General features: G+C 36.6%; 1 protein-coding gene and 1 pseudogene across 1 annotated transcript in view; one reads left to right on the plus strand and one right to left on the minus strand.

Annotated features, from left to right (window-relative positions):
* The window catches only part of BRWD3 (bromodomain and WD repeat domain containing 3), a 186,998-nt gene that overhangs the window by 104,284 nt on the left and 57,850 nt on the right, over positions 1-24,864 (plus strand). The window contains exons 18-24 of the mRNA XM_021689738.1: positions 9,101-9,268; positions 11,258-11,441; positions 12,946-13,039; positions 20,690-20,839; positions 22,367-22,443; positions 23,033-23,201; positions 24,674-24,787. Coding sequence (XP_021545413.1) covers positions 9,101-9,268; positions 11,258-11,441; positions 12,946-13,039; positions 20,690-20,839; positions 22,367-22,443; positions 23,033-23,201; positions 24,674-24,787 — 956 coding nt within the window. The remainder of the gene's footprint in view (positions 1-9,100; positions 9,269-11,257; positions 11,442-12,945; positions 13,040-20,689; positions 20,840-22,366; positions 22,444-23,032; positions 23,202-24,673; positions 24,788-24,864) is intronic.
* Positions 10,064-10,164, minus strand: LOC123323477 (annotated as a pseudogene).

The raw sequence follows: 24,864 nt of genomic DNA on the forward strand, positions 1-24,864 counted from the left end.
CTTTTGAATTGACGTTTTGTATTTTTTGGGTGAATACCCAGTAGTGTGGTTATTGGATCTTAGGGTACCTCTATTTTTAACTTTTTTTTTAAGATTTATTTATTTGAGAGAGAGCAAGTGCAGGGAGGGGCAGAGGGAGAGAGAGAGGGAATTTCAGGCAGACTCCCCGCTGAGAACAGAGCCCGACACCAGACTTTTACCTCACGATCCTGAGATCATGACCTGAGCTGAAATCAAGAGTCAGACACTTAACTGACTGTGTCACTCAGGCGCCCCACTATTTTTAACTTTCTGAGGAACCTCCATACTGTTTCCACAGTAGCTGCACAGTTTGCATTCCCACCAACAGTGCAAAAGGGATCCTTTTTCTCCACATCCTCACCAACACTTGATGTTTCTTGTGTTTTTTATTTTAGACAAGTGTGAGGTGGTATCTCATTGTAGTTTGGATTTGCATTTCCCTGATGATGAGTGATGTTGAGCATCTTTTCATGTGTCTGTTGGCCATTTGGATGTCTTATTTGGAGAAATGTTTATTTCTTCAGCCCATCTTTTAATTGGATTATTTGGTTTTTGGGTGTTGATTTATGTAAGTTCTTTATATATTTTAGATACTAACACTTTATTGGATATGTCCTTGGCAAATATCTTCTCCCATTCAGTAGCATAACATTTAGTTTTGTTGATTGCTTCCTTTGCTGTGCAGAAGCTTTTTATTTTGATGCAGTACCAATAGTTTATTTGGCTTTTATTTCCCTTGCCACAGGAGACATATCTACAAAAATGTTGCTATGACTGATATCAGAGAAATTATTGCCTATACTCTCCTCTAGGATTTTTATGGTTTCAGAACTCACATTTAGATCTTTTAAAAAAATTTTTAAAGATTTATTTATTTATGAGAGAGAGAGTGTGGGGAGAGGGGCAGAGGGCGAAAGATAATTCTCAAGCAGACTCTCCACTGAGCATGGAGCCCAACTTGGGGCTCAGTCCTAGGACCCTGATCATGACCTGAGCCAAAATCAAGAGTCAGCTGCTTAACAGACTGAGCCACCCAGGCACCCCAGTATAGACATTTTTAAATATTTGTTCTTCAATCCATAAGCATGGATGTCTTTCCATTTCTTGGTGTCATCTTCAATTTCTGTCATCACTGTTTTATAGTTTTCAGAAGATAGGTCTTTCACCTCTTTGGTTATAGGTTTATTCCTAGGTAATATTATTTTTGATATAATTTCAAATGTGATTGTTTTCTTAAATTCTATTTCTGCTGCTTCATTATAAGTGTAGAGAAATGCAATAGATTTCTGCACATTTATTTTATATCCCATGATTCCTGAATTCATATGTCAGTTCTAGTAGTTTATTGGTAGAGTTTTTAGGGTTTTCTATATAGTCTCATGTCATCCACAGATAGTGAACATTTAACTTTTTCCTTACCAATTTGCCTACCCTATATTTTTTTGTGTGTGATCTAATAGCTATGGTTAGGATTCCAGTACCTTCTGGAATAAAAGTGGTGAGAGTAGACATTCTTTTCTAGTTCCTTACCCTAAGGGGAAACCTCTCAGTTTTTCCCCATTGAGGATTATATTAGCTGGGGATTTTTTTGTCATTCATGATGTTCAGGTATGTTCCCTCTATCCCTACTTTGTTGAGGGTTTTTATCATGAATGGATGTTATACTATATCAAATGCATTCTCTACATCTATTGAAAGGATCATATGGTTCTCATCCTTTCATTTATTAATGTGGTATATCAAATTGATTTGTGAATACTGAGCCACCCTTGCAGCCAAGGAATAAATCCTACTTGATTGTTGGATTCTGTTTGCTAGCATTTTGTTGAGGATTTTTGCATCTATGTTCTTCAAAGAGATTGACCTGTACTCTTTCTTAGTGGTGTCTATGTGATTTTGGTTATCACGGTATTGCTGGGCTCATAGAATGATTCTGAAAATTTTCCTCCCTCTTGTATTTTATGGAATACTTTGAGAAGAATAGGTATTAACTCTTCCTTAAATGTTTGGTAGAAAGGGGCGCCTGGGTGACTCAGTTGTTAAACGTCTGCCTTCAGCTCAGGTCATGATCCCAGGGTCCTGGGATCAAGCCCCGCATCGGACTCCCTGCTCTGCGGGAAGCCTGCTTCTCCCTCTCCCACTCCCCCTGCTTGTGTTCCCTCTCTCTCTGTGTCTCTCTCTGTCAAATAAATAAATAAAATCTTAAAAAAAATAAAAATAAATGTTTGGTAGAATTCGCCTGTGAAGCTATCTCATCCTGGACTTTTGTTCATTGGGCGTTTTTTGATTACAGATTCAACCTCCTTGCTGGTAATCAGTCTATTCACATTTTCTATTTCTTCCAGCTTCTGTTTTGGTAGTTTATATGTTTCTAGGAAGTTATCCATTTCTTCTAGGTTGTCCAATTTTTTGGCTTATAGTTTCTTATACTCTTCTAATTGTATTTCTGTGGTATGGTTGTTCTTTCTCCTCTTTCCTTTGTAATTTTATTTATTTGTGTCTTTTTTCTTTGTTTTTTGATGAGTCTGGCTAGAGGTTTATGAATTTATCTTTCAAAGAACCAGCTCCTGGTTTCATTGATTTGTTCTACTGTTTCTTTAGTTTCTATATCATTTATTTCTGCTCTAATCATTATTAGTTCCTAACTTCTGCTGTTTTTAGGTATAGCTTGGTGTTTTTTGTAACTCTTTTAGGTGTAAGGGTAGGTTGTTTCTTTGAGGTTTTTCTTGCTTCTTGCGTAAGTCCTATATTGGTATAAACTTCCACTTAGAACCATTTTTGATGCATCCCAAAGCTTTTGAACCATTGTGTTTTCATTTTCATTTATTTCCATGTACTTTTGGATTTCTTCATTCATTTCATGGCTAATCCATTCATTGTTTAGTAGCATGTTATTTAACCTCCATGTATTTGTGGTCTTCCCAGATTTTTTCTTGTGTTGAACTTCAACTTTCATATCTTTGTCATCAAAAAATATGCAGGGTATGACTTAAATCTCTGAATTTGTGGAGACTCTTTTTCTGGCCTAATATGTGATCTATTCTGGAGAATGTTCCCTGTGCATCTGAAAAGAATGTGTATTCTGCTGTTTTAAGATGGAATGTTCTATATAAATATATCTGTTAAATCCACCCAGTATACTGTGCCATTGTTTGCTTTTTAATTATCTGTTTAGATGTAAGTAGTGTAGGGGCGCCTGGGTGGCTCAGTTGTTAAGCATCTGCCTTCGGCTCAGGTCATGATCCCAAGGTCCTGGGATCAAGCCCTGCATTGGGCTCCCTGCTCTGTGGGAAGCCTGCTTCTCCCTCTCCCACTCCCCCTGCTTGTGTTCCCTCTCTCGCTGTGTTTCTCTGTCAAATAAATAAATAAATAAATAAACAAAATTTTTAGATGTAAGTAGTGTATTAAAGTCCCCTATTATTGTATTATTATTGATTGGTTCCTTTATGTTTGTTATTAACTGTTTTATGTATTTAGTACTCCCATGTTGGGTGCGTAAATATTTACAATCGTTATCTTTTTGGTAGATTGTCCCCTTTGTTATTATGTAGAGTCCTTCTTCATCTCTTGTTATAGTCTTTGTTTTAAAATGTATATTTTAAAATGTGTATTTTCTGATATAGGTATTGATACTCCAGCTTTCTTTTCACATGCATTTGCATGATAAATGTTTTTCAGTTCCCTCACTTTCACTCTGCATGTGTCTTTAGGTCTAAAATGAGTCTCCTATAGGTAGTATATAGATGGGTCTTGTTTGTTTTTTTTTTAATTCGTTCTGTCACCCTATGTCTTTTGACTGGAGCATTTAGTTTATTTACATCAAAGTAATTATTGATAGATATGTATTTATTGCTATTTTATTACTTGTACTGTGGTTATTTCTGAAGTTTTTTCTCTGATCCTTATCTTTCTCTCTTTTAAGTTTTGCTGATATGCTTTAGTGATATATTTGGATTCCATTCTCTTTATTCTTTGCCTATCTATTAGTGTTTTTTGATTTGTGGTTATCATTAGTTTTACATATAACCTCTTGTGCATATAGCTGTCTATATTAACTTCATTGCATCCAGCCTGTTTTGAATCTCAATTATTGCATTCTTCATTTCTGACAGTTTTTTAGCTATTTTATCCCTGGGTTAAGGGCCTCCCTGAAGTCTTCCATGCTTTTAAGCCCAGTGAGTATCCTTATGACTGTTGCTTCACATTCTCCATCAGGCATATTACTTACATCTGTTTCACTTAGATTTCTGGCCGTGACCTTATCTTGTGTTTGAATTCCGCCATCTTGGCATTTTTTCTAAGTCTCTGTCTACTTCTCTGTGTTAGAAAAGCCTGTTATGTTTCCTGCTCCTAAGAATTATGGCTTTATGAAGAAGAATTCATAAAGTGTCCAGGGCCCGGTGCTTCAAGGAGTGTCTCTGGTGTGTGCTGAGTACACTCTGCTGCTGTGTTTCACCTGCTCTTTCCTTCAGACCATTCCTCTTCAGAGGCTCTCCTTGCCTGCAGTGGGCAGTGTTTGGACCTTGGCCAGAGTGTGGTGTGTTTTCACTATGTGTGCTCTGTTCTGCTTGTTAAATGAAACTTGATGGTACTTCCACTAGAACTGAAGCCTTGCAGAACTCTCTGGTCAGGAGTTATGGTGTGTGCAGGGGTTTCTGCTGGTCTTCTGGGGAAGGGGCCCACTGTGCTGGAACTGAGGCAAACTTTACCTAGAAGGGGCAGTAAGGGCAGAGTGCAGGGGTGTGGGTCCTGATGTAAGCAAGTTAGGCAGCCAGTGTTGGTGCTGTGCTGTTTACTGAAGATGGCTCTATGTTTATGTGATGGGCAGGGGAGGAAAATGGCACCAGCCAGCTCTTTTGTCCCAGGAGAGGGGTCTCCGTGCTTGCTGCTCTCAAAGAAGCACTCTGAAAAGAGCGAATAATCTCTCCCAGTGTATCCTGGTGTTTTCCAGTTGCTGTTTTCTTGCTCTTTGCCCTAGGGTTGTTCATCTGCCTTCTCTCCTGGAGTAGCACAGTGCCCTCAGGGCTCTGTCCCAGCCAAGCATATTGACCTTACCTTTGAAACTCCTGTCTTTAAACCCCGCTGGTTGCAAAAACTCACAAAAATCAGCCCTTCTCATTTTCCCAGTCAATGACTGGGGAAGTGTTCTCCTTGTGCATTCCCCAGGTACTCCTCACTCTCTTGCCTTTCTCTGTGATCAGGTCTCCCTTCCCTCCACAGCACCCATGCTGTTTCTCCTCCAAACCATGTCTCCACACTTCCTATCATTCTTGATGTGCCTCTTCTCTCCCTCTAATTGTGGAGTTTGTTCTGTCAGTCCTTGGGTTTATTTCTTGGGTATTCAGAATAATTTGATAGTTATCTAGTTGTGTTTGAGGGATGAGATGAACCTAGGGTCCTCCTATTACACCACCATCTTCTAGCTGTCTATATTAAGTTGATGGTCATTTAAGATTCAACCCATTCTTTACTCCTCTCCTCCCCACATTTTAGGTATATGGTGTCATATTTTACATTCTTTTTTTTTTTTTGTATGTCTCTTGACTGATTTCTTACAGAAATACTCATTTCCTTTTTTTTTTCTTTTTTTTTTTTAAATTTATTTGAGAGACAGAGAGCATGAGAGGGAGGAGGGTCAGAGGGAGAAGCAGACTCCCCGCCGAGCAGGGAGCCCGATGCGGGACTCGATCCCGGGACTCCAGGATCATGACCTGAGCCGAAGGCAGTCGCTTAACCAACTGAGCCACCCAGGCGCCCCAGAAATACTCATTTTCACTGCTTTTATGTTTCCTACTTGATACTGTCACTTTTGGTCTTTCCTTTCCACTCAAAGAATTATTTTTAGTATTTTTTATAGAGCTGGTTTATTGGTCATTAACTCCATTAGTTTTTGTTTGTCTGGGAAACTCTTTAGCTTTCCTATTCTGAAAGATAACCTTGCTGGATAGAGTATTCTTGCCTGCAGATTTTTCCCATTCAGCACTATGAGCATATCATGCCACTCCCTTTTTGTTGTAACATTTCTGCTGAAAAAGCTGCTGATAGCCTTATGGGATTTCCGTTATGTGTAACTGTGTTCTTTTGTCTTGCTGACTTAAAATTTTTTTTATTTATCACTATATTTTGCCATTTTAATTATAATATGTCTTTGTGTGGATCTGCTTTTGTTGATTTTGTTGAGGGTTCTCTGTGCCTCCTGGATCTGGGTATCTGTTTCCTTCCCCAGATTAGGGAAGTTTTAAGCTATTATATCTTAAAATATATTCTCTGCCCTCTTTTCTCTTTCTTTCTTTTTCCTGGGACTCCCATAATATGAATGTTATTATGTTTGATGGAGTCACTGAGTTCCCTAATTCTTTCACATAATTCTTTTTTCTCTTTTGTTTAGCTTGACTACTTTCCATTACTCTGTCATCTAGGTCATTAATTTGTTCCTCTGCTTCTTCCAGACTGTTTATTCTGTCAACCATGTTATTCATTTTGTTTATTAAATCCTTTATCTCTGCTATATTATTCCTTATCTCTTTTTTAAGTGTCTCACTGATGTCTTCCACTCTTTTATCAAGTCCAGTGCATAGTTTTATGATCATTACTTTAAATTCTCTATCAGGCATGTTACTTATATCTATTTTAGTTTTAGCTCTCTGGCTGTGGCTTTGTCCTCTTTTTTCATTTGGGAGAAATTCCTCTGTTTTCTCATTTTGTTTGCCTCTCTGTATCTGTTTCTGTGTGTTAGGTAAGTCAGCTATGTCTCCTCTTCTTGGGGGTAATGACCTTCTGAAGAAGTCCTTGTAGTACCCTGGAGTGTAGTGTCCCCTTTTCCCCAGGACCTGACACTTCAGTGAGTTTTTCTAATGTGTGGTGCATGCACTCTGCTCTTGTGTGCTGGCCACTTTATTCTTTAGGCCCATCTTCTGTAGATGCTGTCTTTGCCTGTTGTCAGCATTGTTTGGTCCTTGGCCTTCTGTGGTGAGCTTTAACTGGTGTGCTCCAGTCTGCTTGTGAAATGAGACATGTTGCCACTGCCACTGGAACCCAGGTCCTGCAAAACTCCTGGATCAGGAGATCCAGTGTTGGCAGGAATTTGGGCCAGTCTGAGGGAAGAGAACTGGTGTTAGGACTGAGGTTAAGTGTGACTTGGAAGGTCAGTTCCATCTGAGCACAATGGGGCGGGACTTGGCATAAGCAATTTAGGTAGTAAGTTCTGGTGCTATGCTCTTTCCCATAGGTGACCCTGTGCTTATGCAGATGGGAGGGAAATGGCAGCTTCTAGTTACTTTGTTCACAGACGGGTCTTTCCATGAATCCTGCCTCTCTGGGACACACTCTGAGATGGGCAGATAAGCTCCCCACTGTGTGCCTCAGGCACTCTTGAGATCAGTTTCCACGCCACAAGTTTATGGGCTGTTTGCCCTGAATTCTTTCCAAGAGCAGCCCCAATGCTTTGCATGCTCTCCCAGAGCCAAACCCGTTGACCTATAGAACTCCAGGCTTTAAGCCCCACTGTTTTCAAGAACTCATGAAATTCAGCCCCTCTGGCTTACCAAGCCAGTTGCTATGAGGATTCATCTTTCCCATGTGAGCTCCCCTTTGTGCTAGTCTGTCTCTTGCCCTTCTCTACGACCTTGACTCCCTCCCCACTATGGAAACCACGATCTGTTTCTATCACAAGCCATGTCTCTGCCTTCCTGCCTTCTCTGATATGGCCTCTTCTCTACCTTTAGTTGTAGAGTTTGTTCTGCTAGTCTTCAGATCAATTTCTGTAGTATTTAGGATGAATTGGTACTTATCTACTTGTATTCATGGGAGGAGGCAAGCCTGGTCTCCGCCTACTCCACAGCTATCTTCCCCTCCATAGCAAATCTTGTTTATGTATTTCTCTTGCATTTTCTGCCTCTCATACCCCATCCACCACACCAGAACGCCTTCATATCTTTGTTTGTTGTAGGTTTTCTTCCAGGTATGGTGTAGATATTGAATTGTAAATGGAATTTTATTTCCTTACTAGGGATTTAAGACTTGAATTGTTTTTTATAGAGTGAAATGTTGCATATCCTTTTATGTATTCTCTCATAAAGATTTGTAGAGCAATGAAATGGTGTTATACGTTTGCTAATATTGACTTTTATAATGTCATATATGTAAACAAGGGGAAAAGCATGAATATTAAATAGATAAAACTCAAAACATTTGAATAAAAAAAACCTCTAATTCATCATACTTCATTTCCTGTAAGACTTGATGTCTGGCTACTTGGCTACTCTTTTGGATACCTTTTAGTCTGACTAGAGGACAAGATGAAAAACATGTCTAAGATGTATTTAAGAAAAAGAATATAGGGGCATCTGGGTGGCTCAGTTGGTTGAGCATCTGACTCTTGATTTTGGCTGAAGTCATGATCTCAGGGACCTGGGATCCAGCCCCGTGTGGCTCTATACTCAGCATAGAGTCTGCTTGAGGATTCTCTCCCTATCTCTCTGCCCCTCCCTCCCATCTCTGGAATAAATAAATAAATCTTTAAAAAGAAGGAAAGAAAAAGAATATAGAAGTAAATAAAGTATTAAGATGTAACCATTGTATTTCAGTGTGTTACTAGAAATAATTTCTGTACTTATCAATATACTGAGGTGTTTTTGAAAGAGACAGTGTTTGAAAGACCATTATTTTGATTTATTTCAGAAAGGAAATTCTCATGAAAGAAATATGCAAAACATTTTCTGTATCTGTGGTTGAACTTTAAACTTTACTCAGATCTCTACTCTGGACTTTTTGCTTGGAATATTTCATCGAGAAAGTACATTTAGAAATTCATAATTTAATGATTATTCTTTAAGATGAGAAGACCCTCCTAATAATGGCTAATTTGGGGACATTTGTTAAGTCATGCATATACACAAGCTGACATATCAAACAATTTAAAAGTTCTTTATAAATACTTTTTGATATATGTTTTATTTTCATTTTAATCTTGTTTTTTATTATTTATCTAGAAATTTATAGATGAAGGTTGTTTTTACTCTATTTAAGGTATATTAAAATGTATGTAATTTTGTGGCTTTATATCTTTGGTCTCATTAAGGTGATGGTGAGGTGGTAGAACAAGTAATTGGGCAACAAACCAATGACCAAGATGAAAGCATTCTTGATGGAATAATCAGGGAGCTACAGAGAGAACAAGATCTTAGACTAATTAACGAAGGAGATGTTCCACATTTTCCAATTAATAGATCATATTCTGCTAATGGTGGTAAGTATGTATATATTTATATGATGGAGGTACTTTATTTTAATTGCACTAAGTAATTACATGTAAGGAACATTTTAGGTTTTTAAATAAGAACATTTTTATTAATTTACAATTGTGATATCAAATACACCAAAGTGCCATAATCTCATTGTCATTTGTGGCTAAAAGTTCTTAGCGTTTCTTAAGAAATACGGGTGGTACATTTAATATACTGTTTTCTCCTAACTCAAGAATGTTTTTGCAGTCTTTCCTTTTGTTATAATAAATGAGGTGCTGCAGTAAGTACAGCCTTTTTGTAAAAGGAGAACCAACCTATAATGTTTTCAAAATTAAAACCATGTGAATGTAAAAATTACTAACAAAAAATTTACCCTCCTTTGTTGAAAAAAAAAGCAACGTTATCCCCTTCGTCTCTTGAATTTACAAAAATACACTGGAAGATAAGCCCTATTCTTAGAAAATACAGATGCAACTTATGAATTGGTTTTCACAACAGTATGAATACTGGCTGTATTCTAATTTATTATATCTTTTCTTCACTTTACATGAAATGTGGCTATACATCTGAATTTTTTTAAAGATTTTATTTATTTGAGAGAGAAACACGAGAGGAGGGAGGGCCAGAGGGAGAAGCATACTCCCTTGCCAAGCAGGGAGCCCATGTGGGACTTGATCCTGGGACTTGGATCATGACCCAAGCCGAAGGCAGATACCCAACTGACTGAGGCACCCAGGTGCCATATATATCTGAATTTTATATATATCTTAGCTTCTGTCAGTTTTAGTTTTTTTTTTTTAATGATGTAATACTTCATGAATTTGCGTGTCATCCTCACTCAGGGGCCATGCTAATCTTCTCTGTATCATTTCAATATAAGTGCTGCCAAAGTGAGCACCATCAGTTTTGCCTTTTTCAAGAACTATTAGTAGTACTTCAAAATGTAGTCTTCTTATGGGATTTTGGCAAATGTGTTTCTTTTTACATTTATGTAATTGGGGTTTATTTGGGTATTATAGTCCAGGAATTGAATAAAGCGATTTAAATTTGAGGTGATTCACAGGTTATTATACTCATTTCCTGATTCTTAAGTATCCCATAAAATTAAAATTAAAATATTTTTTGTTCACCTAAGGAGCACCTAAACTCAGATAGGCTTTCCTTAACCTGGAACAAGATAAGAAGTGGGCTGATAATCCTACATAACCAGGCCCTTTTTGTTAAACATTCTTAGAACCCTGATTTAGAGATTCATTAATGAAATCAGCGTTCAACTCTACCCTCCATACTATATTTCTGTGATATATTTGAAATGCCATTAGTCAGAGCGACCCCACTGACTTCAGTTTCCAATGTTTTTTTGTTTGTTTTGTTTTTGTCTTTCCTGGGTGCTTATTTTAACAGTTGAATGAATCATTCAATTTCCATTTTTATTTTATTTACAAATACAACAAAAATAAATTAACAGGGAATATCTAGGGGCTTAAAAAAGCTTTCATTACTTTATTCCCCTTTCTTTCATTGCTTATCAACTTTGAAAATGGAATTTTGATAGTTAATATTTTTTGCTTATACTTTTTCTCTTATTACTACTTTTGAAAGCCTATTGAAACTTTATTCATAGACCTTTTAGTGGGCTAAATATAAGATTTAGATTAAAAGCTGCTTTCTGAGGTAGTACTATTAAGCATTTGTGAATCTACCAAATCATGTTAAATATACTTTTTGTATTTCCTAAGCATTTAGTAGATGACAGATGTGAACATACTTTGAAAAAATTTAAAAGAGTGATAGAAACTTTAAACATTTATTGAGTGCTTTGCTTTATTCAACACACTTTAAAAACCATAAAGGTGGTACAGAAAATGTAGAACAAAAGGCTGGCAATATTGTCTAGAAGTACCATCTTAGACTCTCCTATTTCAGAGTACTGATCTCTAAAATTTTGGTGCCTTTACTGGGAGAAAGTGGTACCTTTCTTTTTATTGTAGCTTTGAGAAGTCCAAATATGGACATATCTTCATCCCCAAATATTGGGCTTCGACGTAGTGGTCACACTGAAGGTGTCCGACAAATGCATAACAATGCTCCCCGGAGCCAGATGGCCACTGAAAGAGATCTCATGGCGTGGAGCAGAAGAGTGGTGGTCAATGAATTAAATAGTGGAGTTAGTAGGTGAGTCAATAAGGTAACATTGATAAGAAAATTGAGAATTTTATTGTTAGTAAATTTTAATAACTAAGGTATTTTTTAATCAAGCTGAGTTTTGTATTAGTTTTTCTACATTATTCCAGTTAGTTCATTCTATAACAACTATTTAATGATTATCTTCAGTTTGCTTGGCTTTGTGCTAAATGGTTTGGGAAATACTGAAAAATGAAAAACATAGTTTGTTTTCCATGAGTTTATAGTCTAGGTTAGAAGATAAAGCATACAAATACTATTAAGTAAGAACTTGAGACCATTTGTTATTAAATATGTTAGTGGTATATAGACCCAAAATTCAACAGTGGTTCTGAGGAAAAGGCCCTCAATTTGATATTGGAATAGTTTGGGAATGCAATATAGATGCGTTGTAGACCCCAGTGCTTAGGGTATATTTTGAAATGCCCTCTAAGTATACCTCCTTGTATGAAAGGATTTTATTAGGATGAATTTCAAATTTAGAATACCTGTTCTTATTTATAAATCCTAACATTTGCTTTAATATTAACTCCAGATAATCCACATAGGCTGGAAGTAGATTTAGGAAAGAAAAAGGACATTTGACAGAGAACATACAAAATCTCTTAATCATGCTAACTCCTCTACCAAGCCTTCTTACCAGCTCATCCAACAAGTAGCAAACATAATTTAGTTTCACTTTTTCTTTCTACGCAGTAATAAGAAAAAGGGAGACATAGCTAATTTATGAATTCTTGGCAGTAGAGGAATTTGAAGTAATTCTTTGCTCAAAACGTTAAAGTACAATTGAAAGAAGGAAGTCAAAGAGATACTTGTATGCCAATGTTCATTGCTATATTATTCACAATACCAGAACAGTAGAAATAACTCCAGTGTCTGTCCTCAAATGAATGGATAAACAAAATGTGATTATATACATACAATGGAATATTGCTCAGTCATAAAAAACGAATGAAGTTTTGATACCTGCTACCACATGGATAAACATTAAAAACATGCTAAGTGAAATACCAACACAAAAGGACAAATAGCATATGATTCCACTTATATGAAATATATAGAGAAAGCAAATTCATAGAGACATAAAGTTGATTAGAGATTAACAAGGACTGGTAGAAGGAGAAATAGAGAGTTACTGCTTAATGGTTACAAAGTTTGTTTGGAGTAATGAAAAAGTTTTGCAAATAGTGGTGATGGTTGTTATACAACATTGTAAATGTCATTAATGTACACCTAAAAATAGTTAAAGTGGCAGATTTTACATTTGAAGATATTTTTGTTGCCTGCCTTTTAGATTGTTGGTTTGATTTTTTTAATAGTTATTTATTTTATTATGTTCACTTAGCCCCTGTATAAGTACATTATTAGTTTTTGATGTAGTGTTCAATGATTCATTAGTTTCATATAATACCCAGTGCTCATCACAACACATGCCCTCCTTAGACTGTTGGTTTGATTTTTGATGATTTTCTGTCACTTTGACCTTTGTTATCAGGGTTCAGGAAGAATGTCGAACTGCAAAAGGTGACATAGAAATCAGTCTTTATACAGTTGAAAAGAAGAAAAAGCCATCTTATCCTACCCAAAGGGTAAGTTCAGTTTTATAGTCCTTTGGGTTACACTACTTGCAAGTATTTGCAGATACTGGGTTTTTCAAAGGTAGCAGTTATGTATTAAGGGGTTATTTTGCTAGTTGACTACATATAGGTAACCTGTTTTTTAAACCTGAAATTGAAATATATGGCAATTATTAATAAAGATAAAATTACACAAAGTCAGGACTGTCCCCCAAAATTTAGGACATGTGGTCATTGTAGGTATAAAATATTTGTATTAAAATACCATTTTCATATGTTTAGAGTAAAACCTTAAAATTATTGCCTGATCACTAATCACAGTGTAAAATAAATGTTTGAATATCCTAGGTAAGAGGTTGACAAACTATTACCCATGGTCTAAATCTGGTCTACAGCCTATTCTTGTTAATAAAAGTTATATTGGAACACAACCACACTTATTAATTAATATGTTGTCTATGGCTGCTTTCCGGCTATAGAGTTGAATAGTTATAACAGAGATCACATGACCTGCAAAGCCAAAAATATTTACATTCTGGCCCTTTACAGAAAAGGCCCACTCATAGCCTAGCTAATCATATCCTATACATTGGGAAAATTCATATTCCCAGTAGAAACTGCTAAGCAGGGAGTCAGATTCCTATACTTCATTAGGTACATAAGTAAGCTCCTTACTAGTATTCTGAGATTGAACAAACTAGTGGCAGAACGATGTATGTCCTTATTCCCAGATCTAACCATAACTCCTGAAAAGTATGGTAACTTGGAGAGTGTAGGATGATTTTAATTTTATTAAAGAAATCTAGGCAATGGGCACTGAATTTTAAATGTTTTTTTTTCAGTATTGATAAATACAATTTTAAGTAAGTATATGAATATATTCAAATATCCTTAGATCATTTTGTTACCTGCTTTCTTAATTTCTGTTGAGGTTTTGTTAGCTTATTTGATGTTCTCTGATAAGGTTATTTTCTTAGAGATTTTGAATGACTCAGATCCATGATTTATATTATTTTTTTCCCTAAGCTGATTTTTCAAATATCAGACTCGTCTGACACTAATAAACAGGGTCATTGGGTCAATAGAAATTTTTATTTATATCAAAAATAAGAAATATTTACATGTAGGGTAAGAAACTGGTCTTTGATAATGATTTATTTGTAAGAATTTTAAACTTGTTTACTCCTGATAACATGCTATGGTTGTAACTTTTACATAAGGGTGTATCATTAATATTTTATATTTGTAAAGGTTAGAATAAAATAATTTTCACTTTAATTTTAGTTGATAAAATTAAGTATTTTTCTCAGTTTATTAAATGTAGTTTTTTAAAGAATTAAAGAAGTGTATATTATATTAAGAATTACATATATATAGGTATGATACAGATATCTTGCTTCATCTTGAAATAAATTGTGAGTAATATAGTAAATGTAAAATCTGAGTGGGCCCATTCTTGCAACCCAAACTTTCAGCATACTCTTTAATTTGATCACAAAATTTTCAAAATAGGAAAGTAATGAATATTAATGTAAGATGCCTTAAATATATATAGATGTATCTTGTATTTTCTTTTTGGGGATTTATTCCTAATTATTACATCCATCATTCCCCCTCCCCCACCCAGTTGATTTGCTTTATATATGTTTGTTTTTGTTCACAGAGCCTTTCATTTTTTTAAATTATGTTATGTTAGTCACCATACAATACATCATTAGTTTTTGATGTAGTGATCCACGATTCATTGTTTTCATATAATACCCAGTGCTCCATGTAATATGTGCCCTCCTTCATACCCATCACTGGGCTAACCCATCCCTCCACCCCACTCCCTGCTAAAAGCGTCAGTTTGTTTCTCAGAATCCATAGTCTCTCATGGTTCGTCTGCCCCTCTGATTTCCCCCCTTCATTTTTCCCTTCCTTCTCCTAATGTCCTCCTTATTCCTTATGTTCCACATATAATTGAAACCATATGATACTTGACTTTCACTGCTTGACTTATTTCACTTAGCATAATCTCCTCCAGTCCCATCCATGTTAATGTAAAAGTTGGGTATTCATCCTTTCTGATGGCTGAGTAATATTCCATTGTATATATGGACCACATCTTCTTTATCCATTCATCTGTTGAAGGGCATCTCACCTCTTTCCACAGTTTGGCTATTGCGGACACTGCTGCTAGGAACATTGGGGTGCATATGGCCCTTCTTTCACTACATCTGTGTCTTTGGGGTAAATACCCAGGAGTGCAATTGCTAGGTCATAGGGTAGCTCTATTTTTAATTTTTCGAGGAACATCCACACTGTTTTCCAAAGTGGCTATACCAACTTGCATTCCCACCAACAGTGTAAGAGGGTTCCCCTTTCTCCACAACCTCCCCAAAATTTATTTCTTGCCTTGTCAATTTTTTCAATTCTGACTGGTGTAAGGTGGTATCTCAATGTGGTTTTGATTTGAATTTCCCTGATGCCTAATGATGATGAACATTTTTTCATGTGCCTGTTAGCCATTTGTATGTCTTCCTTGGAGAAGTGTCTGTTCATGTCTTCTGCCCATTTCTTGACTTGATTATTTGTTTTTTGGGTGTTGACTTTGAGCAGTTCTTTATAGATCTTGGATACCATCCCTTTATCTGTAGTATCATTTGCAAATATCTTCTCCCATTCTGTGGGTTGCCTCTTTGTTTTGTTGACTGTTCCCTTTGCTGTGCAGAAGCTTTTTCTCTTGATGAAGTCCCAAAAGTTCATTTTTGCTTTTGTTTCACTAGCCTTTGGAGATATATCTTGAAAGAAGTTGCTGTGGCCAATGTTGAAGAGGTTACTGCGTATGTTCTCCTCTAGGATTTTGATGGATTCCTGTCTCACATTGAGGTCTTTCATTCATTTTGAGTTTATCTTTGTGTATGGTGTTAGAGAGTGGTCGAGTTCCATTCTTCTGTATATAGCTGTCCAATTTTCCCAGCACCATTTATTGAAGAGACTGTCTTTTTTCCATTGCATATTTTTTCCTGCTTTGTCGAGGATTATTTGACCATAGAGTTGAGGGTCCATATCTGGGCTCTCTATTCTGTTTCATTGGTGTATATGTCTGTTTTTGTGCCAGTACCATGCTGTCTTGCTGATCACCGCTTTGTAATATAGCTTGAAATCCGGCAATGTGATGCCCCCAAGTTTGTTTTTCTTTTTCCACATTTCCTTGGCGATTCGGGGTTTTTTCTGATTTCATACAAATTTGAGTATTGTTTGTTCCAGCACTTTGAAAAAAGTTATTGGAATTTTGATCAGGATGGCATTGAAGGTATAGATTGCTCTGGGCAGCATAGATATTGTAACAATGTTTATTCTTCCAATCCATGAGCATGGAATGTTAAAATCTTTTTGTGTCTTCTTCAGTTTCTTTCATGAGTGTTCTGTAGTTCCTAGAGTACAGATCCTTTAACTCTTTGGTTAGGTTTATTCCGAGGTATCTTATGTTTTTGGTGCTATTGTAAATGGAATTGTTTCTCTAATTTCACATTCTACAGTTGCATTATCAGTGTATAAGAAAGCAACTGATTTCTGTCTATTGATTTTGTACCCTGCCACATTACTGAATTCCTGTATGAGTTCTAGTAATTTGGGGGTGGAGTCTTTTGGGTTTTCCACATAAAGTATCATGTCATCTGCGAAAAGAGAGAGTTTGACTTCTTCTTTGCCAATCTGAATACCTTTTTTTCTTTTTGTTTTCTGAATGGTGTTGCCAGGACTTCTAGTACTATGTTGAACAAGAGTGGCGAGAGTGGGCATCTTTGATGTGTTCCTGATCTTAAGGGAAAGGCTCTCAGCTTTTCCCCTTTGAGGATGATATTTGCTGTGGGTTTTTAATACATGGATTTTATGAACTTCAGGAATGTTCCCTCTATCCCTATACTCTGAAGAGTTTTAATTAGGAAAGGATGCTATATTTTGTCAAATGCTTTGCTGCATCAATTGAGAGGACCATATGGTTCTTTCGCCTCTTATTAATATGTTCTGTCATATTGATTGATTTGCGAATGTTGAACCACCCTTGCATCGCAGGGATGAATCCCACTTGGTCATGGTGGATGATCCTTTTAATGTATTGTTGGATCCTATTAGCTAGGATTTTGTTGAAAATTTTGGAATCCATATTCATCAGGTATATCAGTCTGAAATTCTCCTTTTTGATGGGGTCTTTGCTTTCTTTGTGGATCAAGGTAATGCTGGCCTCATAGAATGAGTCTGGAAGCTTTCCTTCTGTTTCTATTTTTTGAAACAGGTTCTGGAGAATAGGTATTATTTATAGTTTGAATGTGTGGTAGAAGTCCCCAGGGAATCCATCAGGGCTTGGACTCTTGTTTTTTGGGAGGTTTTTAATCACTGCTTCAATCTCAGTCCTGGTTATTGGCCTATTCAGGTTCTCAATTTCTTCCTATTTCAGTCTTGGCAGTTTATAGGTTTCCTGGAAGGCATCCATTTCTTCCAGGTTGCTTAATTTATTGGCATATAGTTGCTGATAATAATTTCTAATAATTGTTTCTATTCCCTTTGTGTTAGTCGTGATTTCCTCCCTTTCATTCATAATTTTATTAATTTGGGTCCTTTCTCTTTTCTTTTGGATAAGTCTGGCCAGTGGTTTATTGATCTTATTAATTCTTTCAAAAAACCAGCTTCTAGTTTTGTTGGTCCAATCTACTGTGTTTCTGGTTTCTAATTCATTGATCTCTGCTCTAATCTTAATTATTTCTCTTCTAATGTGTGGCTTATGGCATCATTTTTTGCTTTTCCTCTGGTTCTTTAAGGTATAGAGTTAGTTGGTGAATTCAGGATTTTTCTGTTTTTTTTTGAGTGAGGCTTGGATGGCTATGTATCTCCCCCTTAAGTCCGCCTTTGCAGTATCGCATAGGTTTTGGACCAATATGTTTTCGTTCTCATTGGTTTCCATGAATTGTTTAAGTTCTTCTCTGATTTCTTGATTGACCCAAACATTATTGAGCAGAGTGGTCTTTAGCTTCCAAGTGTTTGAATTTCTTCCAATTTTTTTCTTGTGATTGAGTTCCAGTTTTAAAGCATTATGGTCTGAGAATGTGCAGGCAATAATCTCAATCTTTTGTAATCGGTGGAGACCAGATATGTGACCCAGTATGTGGTCTATTCTGGAGAAAGTTCTGTGTGCACTTGAGAAGAATGAATATTCTGTTGCTTTAGGGTGAAGTGTTCTGTATATATCTATGAGGTCCATCTGGTCCAGTGTGTCCTTCAAAGCTCTTGTTTCTTTGTTGATTTTCTGCTTAGATGATCTGTCTATTGCTGAGAGTGGAGTATTGCGGTCTCCCACAATTAACGTATTGTTATGGATATGACTATTTTCGTTAACATTGGCTTATGTAGATGGCTACTCCCATGTTGGGAATGTAGATATTTACAATTGTTAGATCTTCTTGTTGGATAGATCCTTTAGGAATGATATAGTGTACTTCTGTGTCTCTAACTACAGTCTTTAGTTTAAAATCTAATTTGTCTGATATAAGAATTGCTACCCCAGCTTTCTTTTGAGGTCCGCTGGCATGGAAGATGGATCTCCATCCCTTCACTTTCAGTCTGGATGTATCTTTAGGTTCAAAATGAGTCTCTTGTAGACAGCATATGAATGGGTCCTGTCTTTTTATCCAGTCTGCAACCCTGTGCCATTTTATGGGAGCTTTTAGGCCATTCACGTTGAGAGTGATTATTGAAAGATATGAATTTATTGTCATCATGTTGCCTGTGAAGACTTTGTTTTTATAGATTGTCCCTGTAAATTTCTGTTGTATATCATTCTTGTGGTCTTTCTCCTTTTATAGAACCCCCCTTAACATTTATTGCAGGACCGGCTTAGTGGTCACTTGTTCTTTCAGTTTCTGCCGGTCTTGGAAACTCTGTATCACTCCATCCATTGTAAATGACAGCCTTGCCAGATAAAGTATTCTTAGCTGCATGTTCTTCTTGTTTAGTACCCTGAATATGTCTTGCCAGGACTTTCTGGCTTGCCAGGTCTCTGTGGATAGGTCTGATGTTATTCTGATGTTTCTCCCTGTGTACGGAAGGAATCCCTTCCCCCTAAATGCCCTTAAGATGGTTTCCTTGGTTCTAAGATTTGTGAGTTTTACTATTTCATGCCGGGCTGTTGCCTATTTTCCTTGATCTTGGGAGGGGTCCTCTCTGCCTCTAGGACACAAATGTTTGTTTCATTCCCCAGATTAGGGATGTTCTCAACTACAATTTGTTCAAATGTATCTTCTAGTTCTCTCTCTCTACCCTCTCAGGGATCCCAATAATTCTGACATTAGAATGTTTCATGGTGTAGCTTATTTCTCTGATTCTGTTTTAATGGATTCTGAGTTGTTTTTCCCTGGCCTCCTCTTTTACCTTCTTTTCTATCAATTGGTCTTCTAGGTCGCTAATTCGTTCTTCTACCTCGCTTACCCTAGCTGTTAGATTATCTAGATTAGATTCGATCTCATTGATAGCATTCTTAAGTTCTGCCAGTTCAGCTTTCATTTCTGCCTTTAGAGACTCTATGTTGCCATTAATCGATTAATCATTCTAGCTATTGGTTTTCACAATTGCTACCCTGAATTCCATTTCCAACATCTTGGTTATATCTGTATCCATTTGTAAATCTGTGGCAGAAGTCATGGTCTCTGAGTCTTTCCTATTTTTGTGGTTCCTCCTCCTAGTCATTCTTTTGGGGGGTGGTTGAGGGAATGTACAGAGTACAAATTATTGACCACAACCCAAGCAAAATGCACCTGTTTTATAGGGACCTTAGGGTTGTCGGCCTCTTGTTCTTCCAGCCTGTCTTCTGGGGGAGGGGCCTGCCATGCTGTTACTCAGGCAACCCTGTTTGGGCAGAGTTGCCCTGCCCCCTGTGGGGGGAGGGGATGGGCTCAGTGAAAACCAGTTTTTTGGGGCTTTTGTTCTCTGGTGGCTTTCCCTGGTGGCTTTCTGCATCTCTTCCGAGAGTCAGAGCAGAAGAGATCGTTTCCAACCCTCTGCCTCAGACCAGAGAGATCGTAGTCTGTTCGTCAGTGAGCTCTCCAGGCCACGCTATCTCCGTTTCTGTCTGTGCCGCTATCATCTGCAGCATCCTGTGTTCTGCACCCCTCAGTAAGGCTCCCAGTCCTTGCCTCCGGGTTGGGGCACGTCTCTGCCCTTTGTGCTTTTAAAACTGCCAGCTGCCCCAAGTTCCAACATGCGGCCCCGCCACTCCAGGTTTCAATCTGGGGGGCTTCCCTAAATTCCTTTCCTCATCGCTACTGGTCCTTGAGTTTCTGCCCATTCCCCAGCACAGGAGGCCTTTGTGCTCCTGTGTTATTTCACCTTCTTGTGCCAGCGGTTATGGTAGCTCCCTCCCCCTTCTGTTTATCTTCCAATATTTGCCCGCAGAATCACGACTCCCCACTTTGTACCTAAAAACCAGCCGCCTGCGATATTCTGTTTGTAAAGATTCAGATCTATCTTCTTACATCTCAGGCTGATCTCATGGGTGTTCAGAGTGGTCTGGTAGATATCCAGCTCAATTCCAGGGACCGGTTGGAATAGTGTCCCCCACTCCTTCACCATCTTTTCCTCCCCCCGAGCCTTTCATTTTTTTAAACCTATTTTCTTTCTGTTTTACAGAATGATTATCAGCCTAGCTGTGGGCGGTCTTTACGAAGGACACAGCGCAAGCGTCAGCATACTTACCAAACACGGTCCACCATAGAGCATAAATCACAAGCATCGTGTCAAAATTCTGGTGTACAGGAAGACTCAGACAGCTCCTCTGAGGTTAGCTATCTGCTATTATTTACTTAGTGTAATTTTTAGTTTACCAGTTAGTGTCATCACCTTGGGTTTACTTTTAATAGTCATTTTAATATAATTTTAATGTATTTTCTTTTAAGAAGAGTATTCATTAATAAGGCATTTAATAGGCAACTTTGAGCATTATATTGAATTCCTTTAGATATGTTCTATGATTTATACCAAAGAAATTATTTTGTTTGAGTGTATCAGATATGCCAGTAAAAGTTTGACTTTGGGACAATGAGAAAAGAGTGAGAGGAATTCTGCCCATAAATAAAAAGTGGAATATAAACAGTGATGACTAGTTTACAGTCCCAGAACTCGTTTACTGTGTAATCAGCAGAAAGGCACCTTTTCAGTTATTGTTGACTTCATCAGTCATGGAGATAATGAAGTGATGGCTTTTTTCAGACCTACTTTTTTCATGGTAATAGAATAAGAGTATACCTGTTCTTTTCTTCCTCTCTTCTTCAGTCCTTTCCTTTTGCTCTCTTAACAACTTTAGTTGTTAAGTGGCTAATGTGGGTTTAATTATTCATTGACAATATATGGCACTCCCATTATTCTTCCAGCATTCAATTTTTTAATTCTTATCAATGATATCCTTCCTTTTCTCCCTCACCTATGGAAATCTTGAACTAAAATGAATGGTCAGGTATTGAGGAATGACATTACATTTCTAATGTCATAATGGTAGTGAGGTTTTGTTTTAAAAAAGAATCTTAATCTTACTAAATGTTTACAGTTAAAATTCTTTTTTTATAAAATGACATTGAAATAATCACGTGGGTATGAGGCATTTGGTGATGGTACAGATAGAACAAGATTGGCAGTGAGTTACTGTATAAACTGGAGATTGTGTACACAAGGTAATTTATTCTCTCTACTTTGCTATGTTTGAAATTTTGCATAATAAAAATTATTAGTTTTTATGGAGAGTAATTATATTAACTTGGCAGAGGCATATAGATATTTTTTAAGCAATGGTTTTAGCATTTAAGAGGGTTATATTTGGGAACCTTAAGGAGTCTCTTCAGCCTTTGAAATAATAAAAGATGTCCCATATCAGTAAGATAGTAGATGTTAAAAAGAGTTTTAAATACCTGGTAAGCTTAGTTGTGAGTTATAGATATATGTAGAAAAATGATTATGTGCATTTTTAAAATGTTTATTTATTTGTTTTAGAGAGAGAGAAAGAGAGAGTGCATGAGTGGGGGAAGGGGCAGAGGGAAAGGGAGAGGAGAGAGAGAGAATCTCAAGTAGACTCACCACTGAGTGCAGAGCCTGACAGGTAGCTCAATCCCACCGCCATGAGATCATGACCTGAGTTCAAAATTGAGTCGGACATTCAACCTACTGAGCCATCCAGGAGCCCCTAATTATGTACTTAACTGGAAAGTTGTTTTGGTTGGAGAAAATACAAAAAGTGTTATAAAACAGGTACTGTGTGATAATTAATAATATGCTAGTTAATAACCATATATCTCAATTGCTGGCTCCTTATTGCAGGAAGATGAAACAATTGGCACAAGTGATGCTTCTGTAGAGGATCCTGTTATTGAATGGCAAAGTGAAAGTTCTTCCAGGTAGTTTTAATGGTTTTGATTTGATCAAAATTATTTGACCATTTTAATGTGAAATTATCTTCTTGTAGGAATTTGGTAAAACTGGAGTTAAAATAGTATTTTATAGTAGAAAGAGTACTAGGTTGGAAATCCAGAAACTTGCTTTATCCTGGTTCTGCCAATATCTTTTTGGGCATGTCACTATGGGCTTTAGTTTCCTCATTTGTAAAATAAGATGCTTTGTAAATCCAAGATTCTGCATCTTAGCAGGCTATGTTTATTTAGTTGAGTTTTAAAACAGCTACATTTAACCATTTACAGGGATTAGGGGCACCTTTATTTAAAGAAGCTTTTCTGACTTGAACAGGAATTTTGAATTTTAAATTCTGTTATGGGAAACTAACCATTATACTTTATTCAAGAAGGATTTCAATGAAATCACTTAGATAATGATCAAAAATCTATATTGATATTTTTTCTGTTCAGTTAGAACAATATCAAGCCATGTCATTTATAATGCTGTTTTATTACAAAATGATCATCTTTCAATTAGGAGGCAAAACTATTCCTTTCCTAAACTTACATATTCATAATTTTGATATATTTATAGTGATTCATCAAGTGAATATTCTGATTGGACAGCAGATGCTGGAATAAATTTGCAACCTCCAAAAAGACAAACCAGACAGGCAACACGGAAAATATGCAGCAGCTCTGAGGAGGAGAATTTGAAGTCATTAGAAGAAAGGCAAAAGAAACCTAAACAAACTAGAAAGAAGGTTTGTAAATTTACAAGTTGTTTTTGTTGTTTTTGTTTTTGCCTTTGACACTTGAATAATAGTAACACTTGACTTTTCTCTAAAAATAACATTCCATCTGAGAAACTAAGTAAAATTGTCTAAAATGACTTTAAAATAAAAAGAAGTTTTAAATTTTTTTCTGTTATTAAAATTAGAGGCTAGAATATCTTCATTATTATTTTAGTTATTATTAAATTAAAACATTGATAATCACTTTTTAAAATATAGTAGAGTTTTATTTATTTTTTTATTATGTTGTTAGCCACCATACAGTACATCATTAGTTTTTGATGTAGTGTTCAATGATTCATTAGTTGCGTATAACACCCAGTGCTCATCACAACACATGCCCTCCTTAGTACCCATCACCTGGCTACCCCATCCCCCAACACCCTCCCCTCTGAAACCCTCAGTTTGTTTCCCGGAGTCCAGAGTCTCTGATGGTTTGTCTCCATCTCTGATTTCCCTCCCTTCAGATTTCCCTTCCTTCCCCTATGGTCCTCTGTGCTATTCCTTATGTTCCACATATGAGTGAAACCATATGATAATTGTCTTTCTCTGCTTCACTTATTTCACTTAGCATAATCCCGTCCATTTCCATCCATGTCAATGCAAATGGTGGGTATTCATCCTTTCTGATGACTGAGTAAATAGTCCATTGAATATATGAACCACATCTTCTTTATTCATTCATCTGTTGAAGGGCATCTTGGTTCCTTCCACAGTTTGGCTATTGTGGACATTGCTGCTATGAACATTGGGGTGCATGTGCCCCTTCTTTTCACTACGTCTGTATCTTTGGGATAAATACCTAGTAGTGCAATTGCTGGGTCGTAGGAAAATTTAGTAGAGTTTTAAATAATATGCTACTATAGTATGAAAATGTTATTCTTGTCATGATTCTGGTCATAAATTTCTGTACATTTTTGACTTGTAAAATGGAAGGGTATAATAAATTATGTAGGTGTTCTTCCATTTATTTATATGTTTTTATTTCATCCCAATGGTGGTTTCTCTTCCTCACAGAATTTCAGGTAAAGACTTAATCCACATAGTTATTTGAATATTAATTTAAAAATTTATTATGTATATATTCTGTATCCTGTTGCTTTAGTAGACAGAATTATTTTCCTCATTGTCACCATTTTATTGGCAAAAAGATCCTCTGTTACTTTCACTCAAATTCACATGGTATTCTGAGGTCTTGAAAGTTTGTGGTTCTTACATAGTTTATAATGTTGTATTATTATCTGTCAGCCAAAATTGAGCAACATATTAAAGAATTAACTTGATTATTTTATTGGTACAAGATTGTACATAATTGGTGAATGAAAATGTTTAAAATTTGTATATTTTAGGTTTTATAACCTGATTTTTTTTAACATTCTCTGTTATTTTTCATACTACGATTCATATATTTATGGTTTATATATTTGTGAACTATATTTTAGAAAGGAGGACTGCTTTCTATGGCAGGTGAACCCAATGAAGAATGGTTTGCCCCTCAGTGGATTTTGGATACCATACCACGACGTTCCCCATTTGTCCCACAGATGGGAGATGAGGTAATTGTTACCTGTTATAATCTTTTTCTCTTGGAACCTCAAGAGCACTCACTTTAATCAGTCTTAGGACATTTATA

This window comes from Neomonachus schauinslandi, chromosome X (genome assembly GCF_002201575.2).
Source record: "Neomonachus schauinslandi chromosome X, ASM220157v2, whole genome shotgun sequence".
Lineage (NCBI taxonomy): Eukaryota > Metazoa > Chordata > Mammalia > Carnivora > Phocidae > Neomonachus > Neomonachus schauinslandi.